At 42.3% G+C, this 25,707-nt stretch overlaps 2 protein-coding genes across 2 annotated transcripts in view; one reads left to right on the forward strand and one right to left on the reverse strand.

Moving 5' to 3' along the window:
- Nucleotides 1–25,707, forward strand: part of PRR16 (proline rich 16) — a 641,551-nt gene that overhangs the window by 421,064 nt on the left and 194,780 nt on the right. The window lies entirely within an intron of this gene.
- Nucleotides 8,561–25,707, reverse strand: part of LOC115461901 (poly(A)-specific ribonuclease PARN-like) — a 37,872-nt gene continuing 20,725 nt past the window's right edge. Inside the window, exons 3-5 of the mRNA XM_030191957.1 lie at nucleotides 23,384–23,421; nucleotides 18,459–18,546; nucleotides 8,561–9,411 (exon numbers count right to left, since the gene is read on the reverse strand). Of these exons, the coding sequence (XP_030047817.1) occupies nucleotides 8,561–9,411; nucleotides 18,459–18,546; nucleotides 23,384–23,421 (977 nt within the window). The remainder of the gene's footprint in view (nucleotides 9,412–18,458; nucleotides 18,547–23,383; nucleotides 23,422–25,707) is intronic.

The raw sequence follows: 25,707 nt of genomic DNA on the forward strand, positions 1-25,707 counted from the left end.
TCTGTTTTGGAAATCCTCTGGTTTGCTGAGTCCCAGGGAATCAAAGGCTTCTGCTGGGAGTTGTTAATACACAAATCCTCACCTGCAATTTTTTCTTGGTTCATTTCAACACTCCTATCACTCTCAGTTGACACACTCTATACATTAGCAACATCCCAGAACAGCTCAAGGCAGGGGCGTAGCCAGACAGCCAGTTTTGGGTGGGCCTGAGTCCAAAGTGGGTGGGCATGGAATTCATGCATAGGCGGTCGGTGGCCCAACTGTTTGGGGAGGCTAAAGGGGGCGGGGTTTTGGGTGGGGCCAGGGGTGGAGCTTAAATCCATAATTGTCTGATAACACAGAAAAAAATAAATAAATAAAAATAAAAGTCACAATTAATACCTTTTATTAAATTTAGATATTAGATATGTATCATATGTCAAAGAATAAAGTGGTTGCTCAAAGCATATTCTAAGCACAATCGCTCAACTGCAAAACACTATGCACAACTTTGTTCCAGAGGAGATCCGGGAAATTATAGACCGGTGAGTCTGACATCGGTGCCGGGCAAGATGGTGGAGGCTATTATTAAGAATAAAATTGCAGAGCATATACAAAAACATGGACTGATGAGACAAAGTCAGCACGGATTTAGTGAAGGGAAGTCTTGCCTCACCAATCTAATGCATTTTTTTGAGGGGGTAAGCAAACATGTGGACAATGGGGAGCCGGTTGATATTGTATATCTGGATTTTCAGAAGGCGTTTGACAAAGTGCCGCACGAAAGACTCCTGAAGAAATTGCAGAGTCATGGAATCGGAGGTAGGGTATTATTATGGATTAAGAACTGGTTGAAAGATAGGAAGCAGAGAGTAGGATTGCGTGGCCAGTATTCTCAGTGGAAGAGGGTAGTTAGTGGGGTCCCGCAGGGGTCTGTGCTGGGTCCGTTGCTTTTTAATGTATTTATAAATGACCTAGAGATGGGAATAACTAGTGAGGTAATTAAATTCGCCGATGATACAAAATTATTCAGGGTCGTCAAGTCGCAGGAGGAATGTGAACGATTACAGGAGGACCTTGCGAGACTGGGAGAATGGGCGTGCAAGTGGCAGATGAAGTTCAATGTTGACAAGTGCAAAGTGATGCATGTGGGTAAGAGGAACCCGAATTATAGCTACGTCTTGCAAGGTTCCGCGTTAGGAGTTACGGATCAAGAAAGGGATCTGGGTGTCGTCGTCGATGATACGCTGAAACCTTCTGCTCAGTGTGCTGCTGCGGCTAGGAAAGCGAATAGAATGTTGGGTGTTATTAGGAAGGGTATGGAGTCCAGGTGTGCGGATGTTATAATGCCGTTGTATCGCTCCATGGTGCGACCGCACCTGGAGTATTGTGTTCAGTACTGGTCTCCGTATCTCAAAAAAGATATAGTAGAATTGGAAAAGGTACAGCGAAGGGCGACGAAAATGATAGTGGGGATGGGACGACTTTCCTATGAAGAGAGGCTGAGAAGGCTAGGGCTTTTCAGCTTGGAGAAGAGACGGCTGAGGGGAGATATGATAGAAGTGTATAAAATAATGAGTGGAATGGATCGGGTGGATGTGAAGTGACTGTTCACGCTATCCAAAAATACTAGGACTAGAGGGCATGACTTGAAGCTACAGTGTGGTAAATTTAAAACGAATCGGAGAAAATTTTTCTTCACCCAACGTGTAATTAGACTCTGGAATTCGTTGCCGGAGAACGTGGTACGGGCGGTTAGCTTGACGGAGTTTAAAAAGGGGTTAGATAGATTCCTAAAGGACAAGTCCATAGACCGCTATTAAATGGACTTGGAAAAATTCCGCATTTTTAGGTATAACTTGTCTGGAATGTTTTTACGTTTGGGGAGCGTGCCAGGTGCCCTTGACCTGGATTGGCCACTGTCGGTGACAGGATGCTGGGCTAGATGGACCTTTGGTCTTTCCCAGTATGGCACTACTTATGTACTTATGTAACACACTCACAACCTTACTGTACCATAAATATTACACTGGGCAGAACCTAATACACCAATATACCACCCATACGGAACATGCAGACTGTCAACAATATGAAACAAGGGATCATATCATCACAATTCTCATGTAGAGCCACAAAACACCCTAATTCATGTTTAATGTGGGATAAAATGCCATAAATAAGTAAATAAATATAAACTTTTAATGTTGAGCACCTGATTCTCAAAGTGGACATATTCCAAACACTATAATGGAAATAAAATGATCTTTTGTACCTTTGTTGTCTGGTTGTCCGATTCTGCTGCTATCTGTTCTCAGTGCAGGTCAGGAAGTCATCCTCCTTAAATATCTCCCTGGCAACCCAGCCAACCCCCCCCCCCCTCCTCTCCCTGCTCTCCCAGCAGTAAGGTAAACAAACCATAAACCAATTTCTACAATTGGTTACACAAGGCTAGAGGGCTTTCACTGCAGCTCCTGCTGTGAGGATGGAGGTAAATCAACAATTTAAACCCCTCAGAGCACAGCAGGGGAGGCTTAGCCTGTCCAAGCCTCTTATACGGGGCGCCTATGAATTCATGCCCTACCCCCCCCCCCCGTCCCCCCGTCTCTAGCCCCCCTCTGCTCTTCATCCCTCCTTCCACCTGCAAGCCCACAATATTAAATACCTGAGCAGGAGGGGATCTACAAACCCCGCCAGATGAAGATTTCCTCCTGCTCAGACAGTCAGCACTCTTCCAAACAAGCCAGCAGCACTTTCCTTGACCTGATGCCACGGCCAGCAGGCAGTGCATGCATGAAAACTAAGCATGTAAAGAGGGACTGGTGTTGGTTTCAGCTCCAGGCAAGTGCTGTCAGCTGCCCTTTGAAAGAGAACTGGCTGCCTGAGAAGGAGGAAATCTTCAGCTGATGGGGTTTGAGGACCTCTGCAAGCCATAGCAAGAGTGCACAATTTTGGGTGGGCCAGAGTCCAAATAGGGTGGGCCCTGGCCCACCTATGGCTACGCCACTGGCTCAAGGAAGGTATCCTGTCACTGCTAGTAGAGGCAGAGGAAGTCCAGCATCTTTAATGAGTTCCACCGGCATGGTTTAAAGGAATGCACTTCTTCCTCTGCTTTGGTTTTGCTGCCTCCAGGAAAGGAAAACACCAGAACTTGATTAGATTAACACTCTGTTCTTCATAAGCTCAAGGGGACTGGGACCTTTTTTTAAGTGAGTCTCTCACATACATGCTGCATTCTGTGTTTCAGTGAGAAAGGTAGTTATGACTTGGGTGTTCTAAAGATCAACAAAACAATAAATATTTAAAACTAAATCACATTCAGTGATATATTGAAAAGAGAGGGGGGGGGGGGCATTTGTACCAATGCTAACTAGTAGTCAGGACTTCTACAGCAGGCTGTAATTTTTTGGACTGACAGAGCTTTGTGCGATAGTAGTTAAGAAGCTCTTATGTCCTTATATTTTGATATTAAGTTGATAGAGAGAAGGAATAGGGTTGAATGTATTAAGGTGCTTATCTTCTGCCCAAATGCAAAAAAAAGGTAATTAACAACTATGGTTATGGTCATTGTTTAATATCACTCTGTATCTTATCAGTACATTCCTATCTGCAGATAAATGAATATGTACTCTGTGCAATCATATGCTGAGGAATCTGTTGTCTCTGCTCAGAACAAAGACAAATGTGAATATATCTATCCCTGGATTCTATATATGGTGCCCAGATTTGGGAGCCCCAATTTGGGTGCACTCCTGAGTAACGTACACAACTTAATTAGATAATGAGCTGTTAAACATCAATAATTGGATGCTATCAGCCAATTATTGACATTAATTGGCGCTGATTAGGATTTGAACATATCTGGCTGTGCACTATTCTATAATGCTGGGCACCTAAATATCCCATAGCGTGCAGCCCAAAAGAGGGTATGGCATGAGTGGGTCAGGGGTGCTCCATAAAGTTACACACAGTGTTATAGAATAATGGCTCAGTGGACCCAACATGGGTGCCAGGATTTACACCAGGTTTCAGCAGGTGTAAATCTGGCATCCAGAGAATCAGCACTAAGCATTAAACATATAAACGGCAAGTGACCGTACTCACTTGCAAATGCGCAGTACAGACTTCCCTCTCTGTCCCGCCCTCGCATCAAGACGTCATGACGTCAGAGGGTGGAACAGAGAGGGAAACGGAGTCGAATTGTCGGACGCCGCCACTGCCGCCTGGAAAGGAACATTGCGCGAAACAACCTCCACCCTCCCCCCCATCCCTGCCGCTGCTCCCGCCCCCTCTGTATCGGGCCCCCTGCACTGACCTGACAGCGACTCTCACCTCCGTGTGGAAGCACTGCAGGCAGCAAAAGAGCGATCTGCTGCTGCCTGTAGCGCTTTCACACGGAGGTGAGAGGCGCTGTCAGGTCACTGCAGGGGGCCCGGCATGGAGGGGGGAGGGAGCAGCGGCGATGAGGGTAGCTGGTCATGGGGGGAGGGCAAGGGAGAGAGGCCATGGAGGATCAGTGGACTGGGTGAGGCCAGGGGAGAGAGGAGGGCTGCAATACTCACCCGTTTTTATGGGCTTAACGGCTAGTTATTCAATAAAGGGTGCATACCCTTTATAGAATAGCACTTAGTGATGATCTTTTCCGGTGCCCATTTTTTGAGCATCATTTTTAGAATTACCCCCTGAGGGCTAGATTCTACATATAGCACCTAAAAAATCCATGTGGAATACATTTCTGCCTAAGTGTATTTTAAAAGTGGTACCTTGATTTATTTTATTTGTTACATTTGTATCCCACATTTTCCCACCTATTTGTAGGCTCAATGTGGCTTACATAGTACCGGAGAGGCCCTTGCAGGCTCCGGTGAGAACAAATACAGGGTGATGTTGTGATAAGCTCAAGCTCATGTGGCACAGCCACATTAGGGAATTGGAGAGCGGAAGAGTTGTGTTATGTCCATTACGTCCATATATTCCCTTATCTCTTGTTTGTCCTGTTTGTCTGTCCTAATTAGATTGTAAGCTCTGTTGAGCATGGACTGTCTCTTCATGTTCAAATGTACAGCGCTGCGTATGACTAGTAGCACTATAGATAAGTAGTAGTAAGTAGTACGTGCTTTAATTTGTGTTGCAAAGATTAGGCATTTAAGTTGGATCGGTAGGGTATGCCTTTTTAAACAGGTTGGTTTTTAGTGATTTCCGGAAGTTTAGGTGGTCGTACGTCATTTTCAAGGTGCGGTATATAGAATATGCTTAGTTGATACCCCAGTGCCTATAAATACGCGCATCCATTTACACTAAGGGAAATGTGGCGCAAATACCGGCACATATATTTAGGCGCAGAGTGTCATATTCTAAAACAGTGTGCGTAAATTTTGGAAAACCTACAAAACACCCATTTCTAACCCATAACCATGTCCCTTTTTGGCTCCACATATTACAATTTAGGCGCTCTGTGTTACAAATATGCTTAGTGAGTTATGTGCAGAAATTGTAACTATTGCCAATTAATGCTCATTATTGCTTGTTAAGTGCTGTTAAAAGTGTTGATTGTTTTGTTAAGTCAATTAAGTTACACGCATTGTTATAAAATACGCTAGGATTTTCGCACAGGCATGATATATAGAATCCGGCAGTTAATATTTCTTCCTATTAATGAATTCATAATTGAATTGTTGAGCATCATTCACCATGCTCAGTAAGTGCTCCCAGAATAACTAGAAAACGAATTCTTCTTAATTCACAGTTTGCAATTTTGCACATTTTTGAAATACAGAATTTGGACTGGATTAAAAAAATTTTAAAAACAGTCCACATTGGACAGCAGTCTTTGGAAAGCTGAATTATTACCATTTAATTGTTAGGCAGTACTAGATGACAAAATCTAGATTTTTGTGGACTCTTTCTTTGCACAGCCTTATTACAGTTTTTATTTGAGTTTGTTCATTAAAAAAAGAACCCTCTGCAAGCAGCTCCACATAAATTGAATGGGCAGTGTTGTAATCAGAGTATGAATCAGAGTACTGCTGGCATTTCTCCTGGAACCACTGCTGAAAACAAATCTCAAAGACTAAAGTTTTATTTCACTGGTATGACCCATTGGGAGCTTATAAGCACACAAAAAAGCAATCTATTAGAAAAATAAAGCACACGGCTGAACACACATATACTGTAAATACAGAGTGCAGGGAAAATAGATAATACAGCTTCTAAGACAACATGAAATTAAGTAAGAAATTTTAGATTATATAAATAGACAAAGGTGTAGTGTGTAAAACAGCATGTGGAATACCTAATATAGGGGTCCTTCCACTAAAGCATAGCACATACTATGGCTGTTAATATGCACTACGTGTTCCTTTTACTGAGCTGCAGTAAAAAGTGGCTTGCGGTAGTGTAGGCATGTGTATTGGGCTCGCGCCAGGCCAGTTTTAACTGCATCTACAAAAAATGTGGGTTTTTTTTAATGGGAAAAGGGCCTGCGGTAAAAATAAAACCAGTATGCGCCCAATACCTACCTGAGCCCTTAATGCCACCCATTGATCTAGCGGTAAAGGCTCACGTACTACATGCGCGGTGACCGATTGGCATGCACCAAGTGCCAATTATCTCCAGAACCAGTGCGTGTAGGAGGACATAAATAAGTAATTCATCCAGGCGTTATGGGTGCACACTAAATCTGAAATTACCACCAGGAGGGTGTGCTGGTCTGGCGGTTGTCTCATTTTGGCGTGTGCCGCACGCGCATAGAGCCTACCGCAGCTTAGTAAAAGGGCCCCTATGTTACAAGTACAGGGAAGAATAAGCTTGGCTGTGCCATTCCAGATCTTCTACAGTCACTTTTCGAATCAGCTTAGAACCTCGTGTACAAATTGATATTTATCTCTTGTTCTATAGTGCAGCTTTTGATGTTTCACCTTACATCTCAATTATAATTGAGGAAGTGTTGGTACAGACTCCTGAGGCAGGCCTTATGGCCGAAACACGACTCATGTCGGGTCTTTGTTACCAGTTAATAAACTTCAGCACCACACTGCTTGTTTTGGGACTTCTTTTCCTCACCTTTGCAGTTGTGGCTTCAACACACACTAAGTGCCACCTGGCCCATAGGTATAAGATATGGCACATGGCATTTAGCATGCACTAATGTCCGTTAACATGGGCTAAGATTTAGTAAAAAGGGCCTCATAGTCACTTGTAAAACTGTATTTTATGATGATGTTCATGACACACTGTTGGGCTCATTTTCAAAAGAAAAGAACATGCAAAAAATGGCACAAGGGCCAAATGGATGTGATTCTCACAGGGAAATGTTGAAACTATAGAATAAATGGGTTTAAAACATTTAAGACTGATATTTGCCAAAATAAAAACATTTTGAGAGTGAGTGTTTTTGGGGCATGTTGTGGACGTGAGACGGGCAGTGTTACGTAATATACTTTCTTTGTGATAACGCATATCAAAACAATTTCCTTGTGCTGGAAAGAAAAAGGCTGTGAATTACACCTGCTTTAAAAGTGACTAGCTCAAGACCAAACTTGTCCTTAGACCCATTTGTGATTTTGCTGAGTTTGAGAGTGAAGAGATGGAATTTTGGGGTTTGCTGAGTGCCTGTAACTTTGCTTCTTTGACCCTGTCTGAACATTTTGACCCTCACGTTTCCTGCCTTGCCTCCTCTCTGTCTCACCTCCTCAAGTCCTTGTTCAGGGCTGACAGCCCCCCAGCCACACCCATCCCTTGCTCTTTATCTCGGCCGCTTTCCCCTACCAAGCCCTCACTGTCTCTAATCCCCACATCTCCCATTAAAACCCCCTACCTGCTTGTCTTCTGTCTCTCATTGTTCCTCTGTTTGTCCACTCCCAGTTTGTCACTGTGCTTTGTGTTGCTGCTGTTTGTATGAGGACTGTGTGCTGGTGCTGAGAAAGACTGTATAGTCTGTTATTGCCGTTTGTATGAGGATTGTTTGCTGGTGTTGGGAGAGTGGGTGCCGGTGCTGGGTCTCACTGGGTACAATAGGTGGAAGAGTTCTTTCAGTGCCCTGTCATTGTGATATCATTTGTATCCTGATAACACAGTGTCCCATTGATTGTCCTCCTTCTACCAAGTCTGTGAGCTGCCTGTTATATCTACCTCTTCATTTAGTGCTATATATTCCAACTCTCCCATCTTACTTTTTAGGCTTCTAGCATTTGTATATAGACACTTCAAACTGTATTTTTTCCTAGCATCTACAAGCTGCTGTGAAGTTGACGGGGATAAATGAATCCTTTACTCTGTTCTCCCATTAAACATGCTGGGACATAATCATGCATGTGACACTCAGTGCAAAAGACTAGATAGCACCCTTCTTGTTGCATTATGTTGTTTAAACTTCTTAAAGTATTCGATTAATATAAATATTATATTTATTTATGCACATTTATACCCCATTTTTCCACTTGCATGCGGACTCAAAGTGGCTTACAATGTACCGATAAGGCGATCGCCAAACCAGTGGATATACAATTACATAAAATAGGATAGAAGGAACTGGGAAGAAGAAAAAGGGAAAGGGAGTTAGAGACTAAAAAGGTCCATGGACATATCAGGATGGACTGTAGGTAGTTTGTGGCAGTTCTGTAGTTGGCTTTCCGAGAGAGGCCAGTCTGAGGGAAATTCCAGATGCTGAGATGCTCTCCCTCTCTATTTCTTTCCAGCTGTTCTCAGACCATTTTCTCTTTGGCTGTTTCTGTTCATACTTCTTCTCCACATACTCCGCGTAGGTTTGAATCCAATAGCTTTCCGAATACTTGCTGGTGTTGACGGCTATTTGAACTTGTTCAGGCTGGCTAAGTGACACAAACACTGATGGATCATCAATCCAGGATACTTGAATGTTACCAAATGCACTGAAAAGCTGATACAGATCACTTGTCTTCCACTCTCTTGGAAAGGTAACATGAAGGACATGATCTTGTTTTGGTTGGAAGTCTGGCCCTTGTAGATTGAGATATGGTATGTCCATAACCCTTATAAGAAATAACTTGTTATAAAAAGGTTCAATGAGTTTTGATCGAGCAGAGACATTGAGCTTGGGAGGGTTGAGGAAGGAACCTAGGAAGTTTGCCATGGAGATGAAGCAGAGTCCTGTGATGTATGCATCGTAGCCCGCTTCATGAAGCTGTTCAGAAGCCGTGTCGTAACTTGGAAACCCTTCTGCACTTTCAACTGTAGGAGGTTTGAATGGTGTTTCTTTTAAACGCGACTCCAGTTCTGCAAGGGATGTGTTGTTAATGATTTCCTTAAAAGGCTGTGTGCTTGCCATCAGTTTGGTATCCAGCAATCTGGGAAGCACGCACGACGATGTTACTTCTTTAAACTCATTGATGTCCGACGAGGGCGATGATTGTCGGTACAACAGGATTCTTTCAATGCAGCAACGTGTACTATGATATACTGAATGATTTATTTAGTGTTTGCTTCTCAGAAAGTAATTAAATATAATTATAACTCTAATGAAAACTCCCTTCTTGTTATCCTAAGTAGAATAACTGACTATAAGTTCAGACTATAAATGAAGAAATGTGCTAGAGGTGGGTGGGAGTTGGGGAGGTTGGGCTGGGCTAGAGACTGAAACAGTGTCTGCTGTGCCTTCTAGAGGCTATCTGTCAATGCTGTATGCTGTGGTTCAAGTTTTTAAAACTATGGGGAAAAGGGTAGATAGACTAGTTAATAAAGTTTGCTTTTTAAAAAAATTCTGTTTTTATCAATAAATCTACCTTTCCTCTTTTCTTTAAATCACCAAAGCACAGACTACAAAAAATATTCATTTACCCAGAAAAATGACCTATCTCAGAGTTTCTATGCATTGAAAGGTTAGTGTAGGGGGCCCCATAATTACTTGTCATTGGATATTCTGGACATTCTGATTTCACCAATGTTTTGTTATTCTTTCTTATGAAAAATTGATAACATGTATTGCAACAACAAAGCTGCCTCACTGTATGTGACCCTGCCTAAGTATAGTTCTTGGTGGAAAACAAACCAGCAGATCAGTATAATATCCAAAAAGACTTTATTGAGGATACCGTGTATGAAACAAATGCCCGACACAGGCCGTGTTTCGCCCAACAATAGGGCTGCGTCAGGGGCTAGTCTGTATCATTTTAAATAAGATCGGTATCAAATTATATGTCAAAACAAGGATATAAGGAACCTTCTTCATAAAAAAACAGCATGAGCAGCATAAAATAGAATATCCTGGATGACGCCAGATAGACAATGAATAGCCTGCTAACGAAAGATACAGACTAGCCCCTGACGCAGCCCTATTGTTGGGCAAAACACGGCCTGTGTCGGGCATTTGTTTCATACACGGTATCCTCAATAAAGTCTTTTTGGATATTATACTGATCTGCTGGTTTGTTTTCCACGTTGGATTTTGCAGATCGTTTGCCTTGTTGCTTTCTGGGACCCTAAGTATAGTTCTTGCACATGAGTGGTGCTGTGATCCTGGGAGGCACTGTTCTACACTTACCTTGCCAGGCTGCCTCTAATTGATTTCCGTGCCCTCATGGAGACATTGTGTGGTTGCAGGTGGTGGTGGTGTTTGAAAATTTCTCTCCTGTGCCATATGCACAGGAGAACCAGGAGCTCTGTCTCTGGTACACTGAAATTGGGCTCCCTCCAAAAATATATGACAGGTCATACTGAGAAACCTTCCTCCATGTTCAGGTATATATGCATTTTCTTGATGCAGGGACCAATACGTTACACATTTTGCAGAGTGTATTTCTGATTGGTGGAAATGTTTATCTCAGAACAGCTATGACGTTTGCTCAGTGTCCTCTTTCTAAACATTTGTATTGGTATATTTTCAAATATCAAAACACGTTTATTTATTTATTCCATTATGGACTTGCATTTTTAAATGTTTTCTGGTAAATATTTATTTTACCATTTGAACATCATATCAAAACTTTTTTGTATTTATTTATTTACAAACACTTGCTATATCACGATTTGAAATATTCCATCAAAGCGGTTTGCAAGATAAATTTAAAAAAAAAATATAAAACAAAGGAAGGAAAAAAAGAGAACAACAACAACAAAAGAGCTAAAGAGAGAAGATTTCTCCGAATAGCCAGGGTTTGAGGGATTATAAATGATGTAATTAAATTAAATGTACTGTGTGTTAATGCAAATGTTGGCATGAATTAAAGCATAGTAATATTCATTAAACTGTGTTTAGCATACATTAACACTTTCATGAGCTTAGCACACTTTTAGTAAATTAGATCCATATGTATCATAATACATACACATAGAGGGTAATTTTATGATGTCACCTGTTTTTAGGTGCCAATAAAACACCTACTTAGAGCCTATTCTATTAAGAAGACACCTACTTTTCTTAGTAGAACACTATCCTAACCTGTCAGATATATGCATAAGCCATACAGCTGGTGTAAAGACGCAGCTAGATAGGGGAAGTATGTGTGTAAATAATAGTATTCTATTATTCCCTTCCCCCCTCCACCCTGATATTCAGCCAGCGGTGGTGAGGAATTTGCTGCCCACCGACTGTGTTATTCCTGGTTATTCAATGCCGGGCCCTCTCCGGGCATCAACATTGAATATCTGGGGGGTGGGGGTGGGGGGGTTGAGCTGGCTAATACATAGCCAATTGTCAATATTCAGCCCTTGACTACTACATAAGCCAAACCGCTTAAAGTTAGGACTGCTATTTATGCAGTCCTATTTAAGAGGTTTATGTATGCGGTGAGGAGTTCAATATTAGCACTTAACCCGACTCCGCCACTGGAATAGCCATGAGTTAGCCACTTTTGAATTCAGTGCTAACTGGTCATTTTCAGTGGAGATAACCAGTTAAGTGCTGCTGAAAATGACCGGATAAACGCAATCAAGCTTTTTAACCCTTCGGCAGCCATTTCCAGCATATTCCATTTGAATATCTGCCACTGTATGTGTAAGTGTGCACCCTGCCCATGCTCTGCCCAAACTCTGGCGATGTTCTGCCCTCCTCCAAAGAAAAGGCCTTCTAAGATTGACGCCTCCTAACAGAATGGTGCTCAGCCAGATTTTTGTCATTCATGTACTTATATGTCCTCATATGCACATAAATATCTAGAATATTGGCATTTTTATGCATAGTGACCACCCAAACCTAGGCAGCTTCTTATAGAATTAACCTCTAGAATGTTCACTGTTACCATTATGTGACTTCTGGTAGCACTCTCTTGGCCTGCCATGGATAAATAAGAACTCCACTGCTTACACTGGAGTTCATCACATCATCTACAATTGCAATCTCCATTACTGTGGGGAGGTGGGGTCTGGGTGCTGCAATAAATCAGGACCACACCAGAAGGGGAGGTGTTTAGATCACCCAAGCCCACAGCTGCCCATATGAGAATGGGGGAGATCTAAGGGAGGGGTTGGAGGACTAGACAGGCTGGGAGGAGGAAATAGAAAGGCAGGGAAAGAGCCTGAACCCATGGAGACAGGAGGGGTTGACCCAAACGCTGAGGAGTAGGATGAGGAAATAGATCTAATAGAGGCCGGGGAACCACTGAAGGAAGAAAAACACCTGGATATGGCTGAAGACAACATGGAAGTGGAGATAAGTTCCTATTATTGTTAGCTTGCTGACCCACAGACCTTTTGCGAACCAGAAACCTGTATGCCCATGGCAGCTGTGGGAGGGACAGTGTGCATGGAATACTGAATGAGCAGAGGCTGCCCTAGCCTGGGGGAAAGCACTATTTAAGCCCCTAGTGCTAGAAAGGTTTTCATTTTTGGGTTTGCAAGCTTTATTGGGAAAAGACTATGAAACTGACTTTTGAACTGTAGAAATGCTGGGACAGTATTGACAATACTTTCACTAAGTGTTGTGCCAAGACACTGTGCTTTACCTAGCATCAGGAGGCTGGAATTACTGCTGTAGCACAGGTGAAAGCCTAACCTGAACCTGTAGCAAAACTCTGCCTGAAATATTGCAAAGGGAACACATCGGTGGAAGTGCAGGCTGTGCTCTGGAGAGAAACGCGTTAATAAACTTTCTTTTAAACCCTGAAAAGGAAGCCAGTTGCGAATGTGTGTCGGGGAACAAGGATATTTATAGCACCTGTACCGGCGTCTCCCCGACAATTATCTTTAGTGAAGTTATAACTTAATAGAAGACACTAAGAGGCATATTTTCAAAGCACTTTGGGAGGCTAAGTTCCATAGGTTTCTATGGAACTTTGGGAGGCTAAGTGCTTTGAAAATGAGCCTAAGTGCTCCTGCATTAAGCTTTTGCAAATTGTACACACTAATGGCAATATTAGCGCATGACCTGCAAAACCCAAAAAGTGGAAATGCCGTAAAAAAAACAAGCACTAAATTTGTAGATAGCACGTGGGAAATCCAGCCTTAAGCTGTGTCACCTGCAAATTTTAGCATGTAGTAGTAAAAGGGCTCTTTAATTCTCCATTATGGTGGGTACAAGTTTATATTGTAAGACCGCCAGGGAAAGGAAAACACCTACAGTACCTGAATTTAACTTGTGTTTAACTAAGTAAGATTGATTTGCATACACGGAGTCTCCTTTGTATAAAATGAGTGCCAGTAAATGCTTCTGTGTTATTTTCAACTGTACATTTAGCACTGTAAAGTACTCTTTTGTGTGTGGTAGCTATATGAGATCATACTAGGGATGCACCCAACAGTTAGCACACAGGTTTGTACTTACCATGCTTTATTTTTTTAGCATCTAATGTTCATTAAGTGCAAATTTGTGCCACACTATGGTAAAGGACGCATTAGGAATTCACGGTTCGTTTTAGTAAGCTGTGGTAAAAGGAGGACTGCGCTAGCGTGGGTAAAAGGTTGTCTCTTGTTTTGAAAAGAAATGGCCATGCGGTAGGTGAACCACGTATCGCGTGGCCATTTCACGGGGGAGCACTTACCGCCACCCACTGAAGTGGGGGTAAGAGCTCCTGCACTAACATGGCGGTAATCAGGCAGCACACAGCACTGCATGATTACTGCTGGGTAAATACTGGTGCTACAAAAATAGAAAATATTTTTGTAGCACCGAAAATAATGCATGCAGGGGGTGGGAACTACCGCCGGGCTGCTGCGGTAGCCTTGCAGTAGTTCCTGTTTGCTGCATGGTGAGTACGCAATGGGCTTAAAGCAGCTTAGTAAAAAGGCCCCTCAGTGGAATATATAGTTTGATTAGGGGTGCCTGAAACTTTGCATACATCTATAGATAATAATCATGTTAGTTCATGTAGCTATTATTAATACTCGAATCAAGTACTGTGGTCTGCATCACGAATGACAGTCATTTATATTTCACGTAAAAAAAAAGAAGCATATTCACATTATATTTCCTCAATATGATATGTTTCCTTAAAGTTATATTGTGTCAGCTGCAAAAATGATAATCCCTTGGAAAATCTTAGATCTGTTCTAAACAGCCACTAGAAACACTCAGCTAACTTAATTTTAACTAATGAATCTGTCACATCTAGCCTAAGAGAACTGCACTAAGAGAACTCCCGGCAGATTGCCAGCAGGAATCCAATTATATGAGTGTTCCATGTATAGATCTCTCTTTGTAAAGAACAAAATAGCCTGCTATCCCCACAGCTTACTCAGACAGTGATATATTTTTCTGTATATATTGACAAATCTAGCAGATACTGTCTTAAGCTTCAGCGTTCGGGGACTTGCAATGTCTATCCCAATAGAATGTAAACATTATTTAAACTTACTTTAACAAATAGAATTCAAAGAAATCAACATATTTCAGCCTATTTGAAAAAACCTTTGTCAAGCAACAAATTTTTTATGATTTTGTCAAAAATAACAAATGAAAGTTGCACATTTAGGTGGTAATGCAATAAGGGATGTGTACTTTAAGTAGTAAAGTACACACCCACTTGGTATTTTACACTCTTATGCACATATGTGGACACATAGTGTAAACAAGGCTCCTCCTGGCTAAGTCCGTGAAGCCTCCTCACCATCAGCACCGAGCTCTCTGTTTTCCTCTTTATGTGTTTCTTTTTCTTTCTTGGGCCTGTCTTTGGGATTGGCAACCCAAGCCCCTTTTCTTCAACAGCTCCTCGGCTGTTTTAAACCCAGTCCAATTACAGCCAGGCTTCTCTCAGCACAGCTCAATAAAGTCAGGCTGTTTCTAACACAGTCCAATTACAGCCAGGCTTCTCTCAGCACAGTTCAATGGAGCTAGGCTGTTTCAAACACAGTCCCAGTACAGCCAGGCTTCTCTCAGCCCAGCTCAATAAAGTCAGGCTGTTTCTAACACAGTCCAATTACAGCCAGGCTTCTCTCAGCACAGTTCAATGGAGCTAGGCTGTTTCAAACACAGTCCCAGTACAGCCAGGCTTCTCTCAGCCCAGCTCAATAAAGTCAGGCTGTTTCTAACACAGTCCAATTACAGCCAGGCTTCTCTCAGCACAGTTCAATGGAGCTAGGCTGTTTCAAACACAGTCCAAGTACAGCCAGGCTTCTCTCAGCACAGCTCAATAAAGTCAGGCTGTTTCTAACACAGTTCAATTACAGCCAGACTTCTCTCAGCACAGTTCAATGGAGCTAGACTTTGTGCGGACTCAAAGCCTTGGGTCCCACCCTCTAGGTCAGTCTCTATTCTCCTGACCTCCTCCCGCTTTGACCCAGGCCTCTCCCCTATACCTCCAGTGCTGGCTGAGCCATAGCCAAGAGCTCCATGGGTTCCTCTAAGACCAGCTCAGCCTCCTCTTGCTCCATCGCCTCTGGTTCCCTCTCCCCTTCTCCTTCAGTAGCCCAGTCCATTTTCTCCTCCCCCCACCCCTTTTCCAGCTGATTACACTTTTCTTCATTAACTCTGCTAGGCTGCTTTTCCTTCTCCTGCCACCGGTTCCACCACCTCCTCCACCAGGTGGGAGAATCAGCTTTTCCTTTTCCCTGGCGGCCCTCTTCTGGAGCTCCTTGGTACTGCACCCTACTTCTCCTCCCCCGGAGCTCTCCTGTGGCCTTCTGGGAGTTGTAGTTTCCCATCTTTATGTCCCTTTTGGGCAAAACCTGAGCATCCCTAGGGTCTTCCCTCCTACCCTCCGGCTCTCTTTTCTCCGGTGGGTAGCTGGGGTCCCTCTTCCTTTCGGCATATTCCTTACATATCTTCCTTTCGGCATATTCCTTACAATAGATATGTAAATAACCTTTTAAAAATAGCAACTAGTAAAGAATGTATAATGACATGATGACATGTATGTTGTTAGTAGCTTGCACAAAGTTGAGGTTTGGGAAAACATGGACAGACCTCCCCAGATTCTATATACAGCACCAAACTTTCAGCACAGACCCAGGATTCATAAGTAACTGAGGGGTCCTTTTACCAAGCTGCAGTAAAAAAGGGCCCTGGGGGCTGTTTTTGCTGCATGCTGAGGTCGTTTTTACTGCAGCGGGTAAAAAAGACTGAAAAGAGCCATGGCCATGCAGTAAGACTACTGTTACTGTGTGGTCATGTGAGGGAGAGCACTTATCATCACCCATTCAGGTGGCAGTGAGGGCTCCCATGATAAACTGGTGGTAAGCGGGTAGTGTGTGTGGCGCTGCCTAATTACCTCCGGGTTAGCGCTGTGCTAAAAACTATGGGCCAATCTTCCCTAGCATGGGAAATGGCGCGCCAGGGCAGGAACTACTGCTGGTGCCCACATTTGGCTGGCAGTAGCTCCAGATCAGTGTGTGATAAGTCTGCCTTGTGCTTACTGCTGCTTTATAATAGGGCCCCTAAGTTGGTAAATGAGACTTTCACTATTAATTAATTAATTGGCTTTAACAATCAATAATTTGGATTTGCGCATACATCTCTGCTTGCGCACTATTCTATAACACAGAGCGCCTAAATCCCATACTGTGCAACTCAAAAAGGGAGTGGCCAAGAGATTGGCATTGGCAGGTCAGGGGTGTTTTAAAAATTTGCATGCAGTGTTGTAGAATAGCGCCAGTTATTCTCCAAAAATTCCATAATTTGAGAGCTGCTATTTACACCAGGTTTCAGCTGGCACAAATATTGGCACATGACTTTAGATGTGGGAATCAGCTCTAAGCACTATTCTATAAAAAGCACTCATCCTGGAGTGCCCTTTATAAAGTAGTTCTTAGCGCCAATTTTTTTCCCGCTCCAATTTTTGAATGCCATTTATAGAACTCCCCCCAGAGTGAACAAGTGCATGTGTAGATTACAAAATGCTATAATTTATGCATGTTTGTGACGAATATTGGTGCAAAACAGCAAAAGTAGAGGCTGACAAATGTGCAAACCAATAGGGAGATAATATCAAGAAACAGTTTATTCAGAATATTCATTTGTCAGCCTCTGCTTTTGCTGTTTTGCTTTGATTCTCCATGGAGGCTCCTCCTGTTTTCTTGAATATTGGTGCAGACATTTACGCCTGTACTAGGTCTGCTGTAAATGTGCACGCCTCCCACTTATACTAGTATTTGATAAAGATACGTAGGTACCTATAGGATCAATACATGCCAATGGCATAGCCAGACTCAGTATTTTGGATAGGCCCAGAGTTAACTTACATGGGCCATTCCATGGCATGGCACGGCACTGCACTCCACAGCTTCCCAGTTCCCCCCCCCCCCCCCCCCCCCCCCCCCCGGAGATATATAAAAAAAAATTATACATTTTTTTCACCTACCCCACATGAATATCTCTCCTCCTCCATGGCATCCCGGCATCTGACTGCCCATCACTGAACCCTGTCCCTCCCTGGTGTATCTCACAAACATCCCAGACGCATCCAGTGATTCAATTATTGCTGCCTGCGCTGACTCCACAGGCTTCCATTGGCCAGGTCCCACCAGACAGGAAATGAAAGCGAGGGCGGGATCCGGCCAATTGAAGCCTGCAGGGCTGGTGGAGGCAGCTACAATTCAAATCAATACAATTCAAATAAATACAAATCACTTTGTATTCATTCATACCATGTGTTTGTTCAGACCGGAATCAGCTAACGCTGCTAACGTTAATATGTAAGCCACATTGAGCCTGCAAATGGGTGGGAAAATGTTGGATACACAAGCAACAAATAAATAAAATAATTAATTGAATCACAGCAGGCACCGGGGATGCGTTTAAGGTACACCAGGGAGAGAAGGGGTTCAGCGACAGGCGGCCAGATGCCGGTACACCATGGGGGAGGAGAGATGTTGATGTGGGGTGCTGCCGCTGGGTGGGCCTGAGCTAAGAATGGGTGGGTCTTTGAGAGATAGGTAGCCAATGTTCCTAACTTAATAGAGGAGTACCATGGTCATATTTACGAGAATTGGTCAACAACTTAATTGCCATATTTTGGACTATTTATAATTGTGTAATGTCTGATTGATGCATACCATTATAAAGTGCATTACAATAATCAAGCTGTGAATCAACGAAAAAATGTATTAAGATAAAGAACAGACATAGTTAAAAAGTTCACCTGTTTGTTTATCCTGATGTATCTTGTAGGACTCAGATGATCCAAAAACTCCTACTTTAATAACACATTTTGAACTGAATTTTTGAGACTGCAGAATAAAAAAAAAATTCAAGGGTGAGAAAGGAAGTGAACATGGAAAGGCAATAACCCCTGGATTCTATATAGGTCATCCAAATTTGGGTACACAGGGCAGATGCATGTACAATTTAATCAGTTAACAAGTTGCTGACAATCAATTATTTGTGTTAATATGCATTAATTTGGACTTATACGTGCACCTGCCTATTCACTATTCTATAATGCCGTGTGCCCAAAATGTCTTGTGCGCAACCCAAAAGGGGAGGGGCATGGGCAGGTCAGGGGCATTCCAAAATTGTAGGCACAGTGTTATAGAATTCGTGGGTTGAGTGCCAGGATTTACACCAGGTTTTAGCAGGCAAAAGTCCTTCTGCCCAAAATTGGATGCAGGTTTCAGCACTCCATAGTACAGAAACTGTACTGGTATTTCTTTCTTGCCAAATTCAAGCAAGAAAAACATTCTCCTACTTCAATTCGACATGTCTAGCGCATTCGATATGGTAGACCACAATATACTACTAAATATACTTGACAGGATAGAAATCGGAGGGAGTATACTCAAATGGATCAAGGGGTTCCTAACCACAAGGTCATATCAAGTAAAGTCAAACTCCAACATCTCTCCACCCTGGGAAACTGACTTAAGAGTACCTCAGGGATCACCTCTCTCACCCATCCTTTTCAACCTAATGATGATCCCCCCTTAGCTAAGTCTCTTTTCAATCAAGGCCTTAACCCTTTTCTGTATGTGGATGATGTCACAATATACATACCTTTCAAATCGAACCTTTCAGAAATCGCCAATATAATAAAAAGCAGCCTAATGGATACCTGGGCTATGACATTCAAGCTAAAATTCAATAAAGAAAAAACATACTGCCTTATTCTTTCATCTCAACATTTTACAAACTACCCCACAGCCATACATACCTCGGAACACACTCTTCCAATCTCAGATAACCTAAAAATCCTCTGCATTATTATTGACAGCAACCTAACGTTAAAGAACCAAGCCACTGCCATCACAAAGAAAATGTTCCACACAATGTGGAAACTGAAACAGGTAAAACAATTCTTCCGGAGGGAAGCTTTTCGCAACATGGTTCAAACAATGGTATTAACAGGTGTCGATTACTGCAATGGAGTATATGCGGGTTGCAGGGAACAAATCCTAAGGAAACTACAGAATGCTCAGAATTCAGCAGCCAGGCTTATCTATGGAAAATCTAAATTTGAAAGCGCAAAACTCCTCTGGGAAAAACTACATTGGCTACCAATCAAGGAACGTATCACTTTCAAGATTTGTACCTTTGTTCACAGAATAATACATGGTCTAGCCCCGAGCTATATGTCTGAACTAATCCAATTAGAAACACAATTGAATCAGCCAGAACGTACTTAACTCTTCACTACCCAAGTTGTAAAAGCCTGAAGTATAAATCAATATACACGTAGTTTCTCTTACATATGCACACAGCTCTGGAATTCTCTACCAAAACGATGAAATCTATGAATAATCATCTAGAATACATTTTAGTAAGTAATAGGTTTAATTATATTTTTGGCATGGATGGTTGTTTATTGTCTATATATTTTTAGTATGAATGTTAGTGTTTTGCAGTGCTTTCTTATCAAATTAATGGATTTCTTTACATTTTTAATATAAATATTAGCTTTTATGATGTAAACCGTTCTGTTTTACGAATGCAATAAGAAACGGTATAGTAAATAAATAAACGATAAACGATAGAATGCCGAAAAAAACCTAAAAACTCACCTGTTCAAGAAGGCATACCCTACAGTATCTGATATAAACACCGAATAATGAAATATGGCATTTTAATCAGGAAACGGACAGTTTTCAACCCTGATGCATGAGCACACCCTAACATTTTGTCTGAATCATCCCAACCTATTTACTGATACTTCTTTACTGTACTTGTCACTGTAATAGTACCCCTATACTGTATTTGTTCACACCGGAGTCTGTAACCACCTCTTCGGAACTATGTAAGCCACTTTGAGCCTACTAATAAGTGGGAAAAGTTGGGATCCAAATGTAACAAATAAATAAAAATAAATAAATAAAGGGCACTTGGCACAGAGCACCCTTTATGAATTTAGCGAGGATATTTACAGTACCTAAATATGGGTGCCATTTACTGCTATCATACCAATTAAGTTATATTCAAAAATATAATTTTTTGCATATTTTAATCCAAATTTTGTTAATTTTTTAATAACGTTTTCAACATGCCTTTCCTCTGACTTCTTGCATAGTGCCTCATCCATTTTCTTATTATGTGCATAGACAGGAAATGTCTTCTGGAACTGTCACTCAGTCTACCCTGGGGCAGTCTTGTATTGACTGTTTTCCTCCCTTCCTCCCAGGATCTTAGCACATTATGGAGCCCTTTTATTAAAACTTACTGTGTGCTAACGGACAGTGTATACTAAGGGGCCTTTTACAAAGCAGCAGTAAGCCCAACACGGGCTTACCATGCACCAATTTGGAGCGCCCACTGGTGCCTGTGGTAGTTCCTGCCCCATTGTGTGCCATTTCCCACACTGGGGAAATAGGACTTGATTTTTTTCCGCAGCAGTTACCCGGTGGTAATTGGGCAGTGCCGCAATCTACCCTGTTACTGCTGGGTTAGCGCGGGAGTCCTTAACGCCACCTCAGTGGGTGGTAATAAGTCCTCCCCCCCACCCCCAGGGCCATGCAGTAAGATCAATCTTACCATATGGCCATGCATTTTTGCAGCCTCTTTACCTGCTGCAGTAAAAGGGGCCTCAGCGCACAGCAAAAATAGCCACTGCTGCTACCGCAGGGCTCTTTTTACTGCAGCTTGGTAAAAGGGCCCCTCACGTGACCCACAGGTATAAAATAGGACATGCAGCATTTAGCACATGGTAATCTCCATTAGCATGCTAAGCTTTAGTAAAAGAGCCCGTATGCAAATCATGTGAGCCTCATCTGATAGAATACAAGCCCAAGTTCCGGTAGAGCAAATGTGATGGTTAAGGCACAAATTCAAAATATTATAAAACATTTCTTTATTGTGGCATGTATTTGTTTTTCCTGGATGCTACCTATATTCACAAAATATCAAGTAGGAAGCAAAGTACATTGTACATTAAAATATTTTTTTTTTATTTCTATTTATTTATTTTTTATGTCTCTGATTAGTTCTTCCATTGATTAGTTTAGAAGTTTGGGACCAAATATAAAATTATATCCCTGCTTTCATTGTTTGTCTTTCTATTTTACTTACAGCGCTCAGAACTCACGTTTAAAAACTTTGCTTTGATGTGCAAATAATTTCAGGGTGTCTGAATTTCAGCTTTCAAATTCCTCAGTAACACTTGCTGTAAGGATATGCAGTTTGCGAAATAAAATGAAGATAAAACTTGTTGATCCCTGACATTCCACACTATGTATTTATATATGTTGTGAGAATCAGAGAAGCCACAGAGCCCAGAATGCAGGGAGGGAGAGAGAAAAGCCAGAGTGGAAAAACTACAGATCCCAGAATGCATTGCGGGAGGGGAGAGGCAGGAGCGTAGAGAACACAGATTTCAGACTGCCTGGAAGAATAGGAGAGATCAGTGTAACATGGGGTTAGGGAAAGGAAAAAAAAACAAAGTTGTAAAATGGCGATTTACTTGTGCTGGCGAACATTCCGCTGGTCAGCAATGTAGCTTGGAAGTTTGAGAAGGGTTTGGAACCCCAAGCTAAAGCCAGTTTCCTAGGTGACCGAGTGAGTGGGCTGCGGGCAGTTAGCAGAGTTGGTTAGGCAGCTGGAGTGACTGGATGAGTTGTGGAGGGTGTGAGCAAGTAAGGAGGGCTAAAAGGAAAGAAGTAGGTATAAAGTGGGGTTTTTGAGTGACAGTGTCTGACTGAAGTGAAGGTGATAGTGAATGTATGGGTGAGAGGAGGTTTATTTAAAATTTAATTGAGTTTGGGGTTCCATTATATGTGTAGTGGGGTGGAAAAGGGAAGCAGGTTTAGAAATTTATATGAATGAATAGTGGTGAGCTTGGGAACAGTAAGGGGGTGATTTTGGGAAATAAGATATTAGTTTAGGGGAAAAGGAGCTGAGTGATTTGAGTGCATTTAAAGTAAAGGGTGAGTTGGAATGTTATCATATAATGCTAAAAGTAGATTGTTGTGAATAGATGCAGTAAGGGAGTGCTGGCTAGCCACTCTGAGTAGGATAGGAAAATAAAATAAAATAGCATAGGCGAGGAAGATAAGGGAACGTTGTTATTACTTTATTTTTATAGTTTACTTGGGCCAGAGTGAGTTTGGTGGTCAAGGTGAGAGGTGGTGTTGTGAGTGGTGGGAGTATGAGAGTGGTTTAAGGGATAAAAGTTGAACTAGTTAAAGGGATTTAGAGATACAGTATTGAAGGGTAATGCAAGAGGGCTAGTGTGAAACGAGTTGTGGTGATATCTGATTGGAATGATTGGTATCTGAATAAGTGGACTGAGGGTGTGTTCTGTTTAGGGGGATTTGGTTAGTGCAATAAGGTGGGGGGGGGGGAATGGAATTCTGGAATAGGGGCAGCGTCTGGAATGAGGTGTGAATGTGGCTGGAAGTGAGGTACTGCCAATCTCTCTCCATAGTTTAGGAATAAAAAAGAAGTTTAGTTGAAGGATAGGATAAGTCTGATAGATAAGGGAATCTTTAATTATTTTGATTTCATTAGATTATCTTGGCCACAGTATTTGTTAAATATATTCCCCTAGTAGAACTGGTTCCAGCTAAAAGGAAGCTAGGGTTTTGCCTACGTTTGATTTGGTTAAGGATAGGTTTAGGAGGAAGATCAACGGCACATACTTACCTGAGTTTTCCTGAAAGGTTGATGTGAAGGGAGGAGACCTGCAAGACAAAAAAACGACACAAAGAATCAAATTCTTGTAATATAAGAAGTAAAGAAAGTAAATAAGCATTTCTTGTTGTGTAATGAAATTTGGATTTGAAAACGTAATACTTATCTGATTGTTCATCCAATTGAGGGAAAAGGTATCTACAGAAGAGGGAGAATTGTGTTATATTTTGCATCATAAGCTTTATTTTAAGAAAACAATATTGAGCAATAATTTGAGTTATTTGTTGCATTTAAAAGGGTTATCTGTTATATAAAAAATTAATTGTTCTTTATAACCTATAATCAGAAAGGGGTTTCAGACAATATTATTACAATAAAATTGTTATTTTTAAAGAAATTCTGAAGTATTGCATTTCTCTACAAGGTAAATTTGGGAAAGAATTCCAAAATTAGTTTATTTTTCCTCTTCCATTCTTTGAGAGTGGGAGACGTGGTTAGTGTCTCTGCATCACTCCCGGTGTTTTGCAGTGTAATTTCAGAACCTGGCCCGACTGCAGCCATCCGGTTCTGGGAGATACACAGATTCCATCAGGAACACCGGGGGGGGGGGGGGTGCATGTTAGATCAGGACAAACGAGTACCTGAGCTGCAGGAGAAGGAAAGAGAGGGGGCTGATTGGAAGATGGAATCAGCTGAGGAGAGGGTGGAACACCTGAGGGAGGGGGTGGAGAATGAGGGGATGGAATGGGAGGAGTAGGTAGGAGGAGAAGGTGTGGAAGAGGAAATGGAGGTGGGAGAGGAAGTTGCTGGAGAAGAAGAGTGACTTCTAGATGAGCCCAAAGTAACAAGAAAAGAATAATAGTCAGGAGACATCCGGCAGGTGGATGTCAAGAGGTAAAGTGTTGACAGATGAGGGTGGTGGATCTTTAAAGCCTGGCTAAGCTGAGCTGTGTTTAAAGCCTAGCTAAGTTGAACTGTTTTGAGGCCTTGCTGAAGAGGGCGGTGTTGGAAAGCTTGGCTAGCTGAACTTTGTTGGAAAGCCTGGCTAAGCTGTGCTGTGTAAAAAGCCTAGCTAAGCTGAACTGTTTTGAGGCCTTGCTGAAGAGGGCGGTGTTTGAAAGCTTGGCTAGCTGAACTTTGTGAGAAAGCCTGGCTAAGCTGGGCTGTGTTTAAAGCCTAGCTAAGTTGAACTGTTTTAAGGCCTTGCTGAAGAGGGCGGTGTTGGAAAGCTTGGCTAGCTGAACTTTGTTGGAAGGCTTGGCTAGCAGAACTGTGTTTAAAGCCTGACTAGCTGAACTTTGTTTAAAAAGACTGGCAAGCTGAACTGGGTTGCACCACCTTGCTAGCAGAACTGTATGGCGGTGAGAGCGAACTGCACTGATGAGTGTGGAGTCGGAAGCAGACAGCACAGATAAGGGAGAGAGACAATTACGCAGCCTAGATACGCGGCTGACAATATCTCTTAAATTACTGATGGAGGAAAATCAATAGTAAATTCCCAGGAAACTAGCAATTAGGGAATATATGTCTTTGAAAAATCATGATTTCAGGATCTGTAGACTTCAAATTTTACAATGCAGAATAATGGTGCAGTGCTGACCATTAAAAAATGATTATAGGGACAAAGATATTTCTGTGCTTTGCAATGCAGAGGTCTTGGTTACCAGATCAGGAATTTTGCTCCCTGCATCAAATGGAGGCAGCATTCAACACATGGAGAGAAGGAACCACAGTTAGTGAGCAACAGGAGTAGTTAGTGGCTGGAATTAGGGTCTGCACCAGTGCTTATTTCCTAGTAAAAAAGGTGCCGGTACTCAAATGCTAGGCCACTCTTCAGGGGTGGGATAATCACTGAGGGACCCATCCCACAATAGCCAAGCCCCCTGCAACCGGTCACAGAATGTATGTCAAGGCAGAATAGGTGTATAGAGCCTCAGCTCTTTCATTAAAACTTGGGGTCCATGGGTCAATTTTAGCAGACAATGGAAAAGGTGCCGGTACTCAGTACCCCTAAGTACCCCCTCAAAAAAAGCCCTGGTCTGCACTAACTTGGTTTTAGATGAAACCATGGTTCTTGGCCCCATGGCCAAGCATTGCTGCTGAAGTGGGTAGGCTGAGCTAAGGGACAAGGTTGCAAATTAGTAAGGAAATAAAACAACTAGAGTAATTCAAATGAAGGCTTATTTATTTATGTGGATTTTGCTTACACCGTTTAAATAGTAGCTCAAGGTGAGTTACATTCAGGAACACTAGGGGGTCCTTTTATTAAGGTGCATCGAAAAATGGGCTGCGCTAGTATAGGCGTGTGTTTCAGGTTCGCGCAGATCCATTTTTCA

This window comes from Microcaecilia unicolor, chromosome 2 (assembly GCF_901765095.1).
Source record: "Microcaecilia unicolor chromosome 2, aMicUni1.1, whole genome shotgun sequence".
Classification (NCBI taxonomy): domain Eukaryota; kingdom Metazoa; phylum Chordata; class Amphibia; order Gymnophiona; family Siphonopidae; genus Microcaecilia; species Microcaecilia unicolor.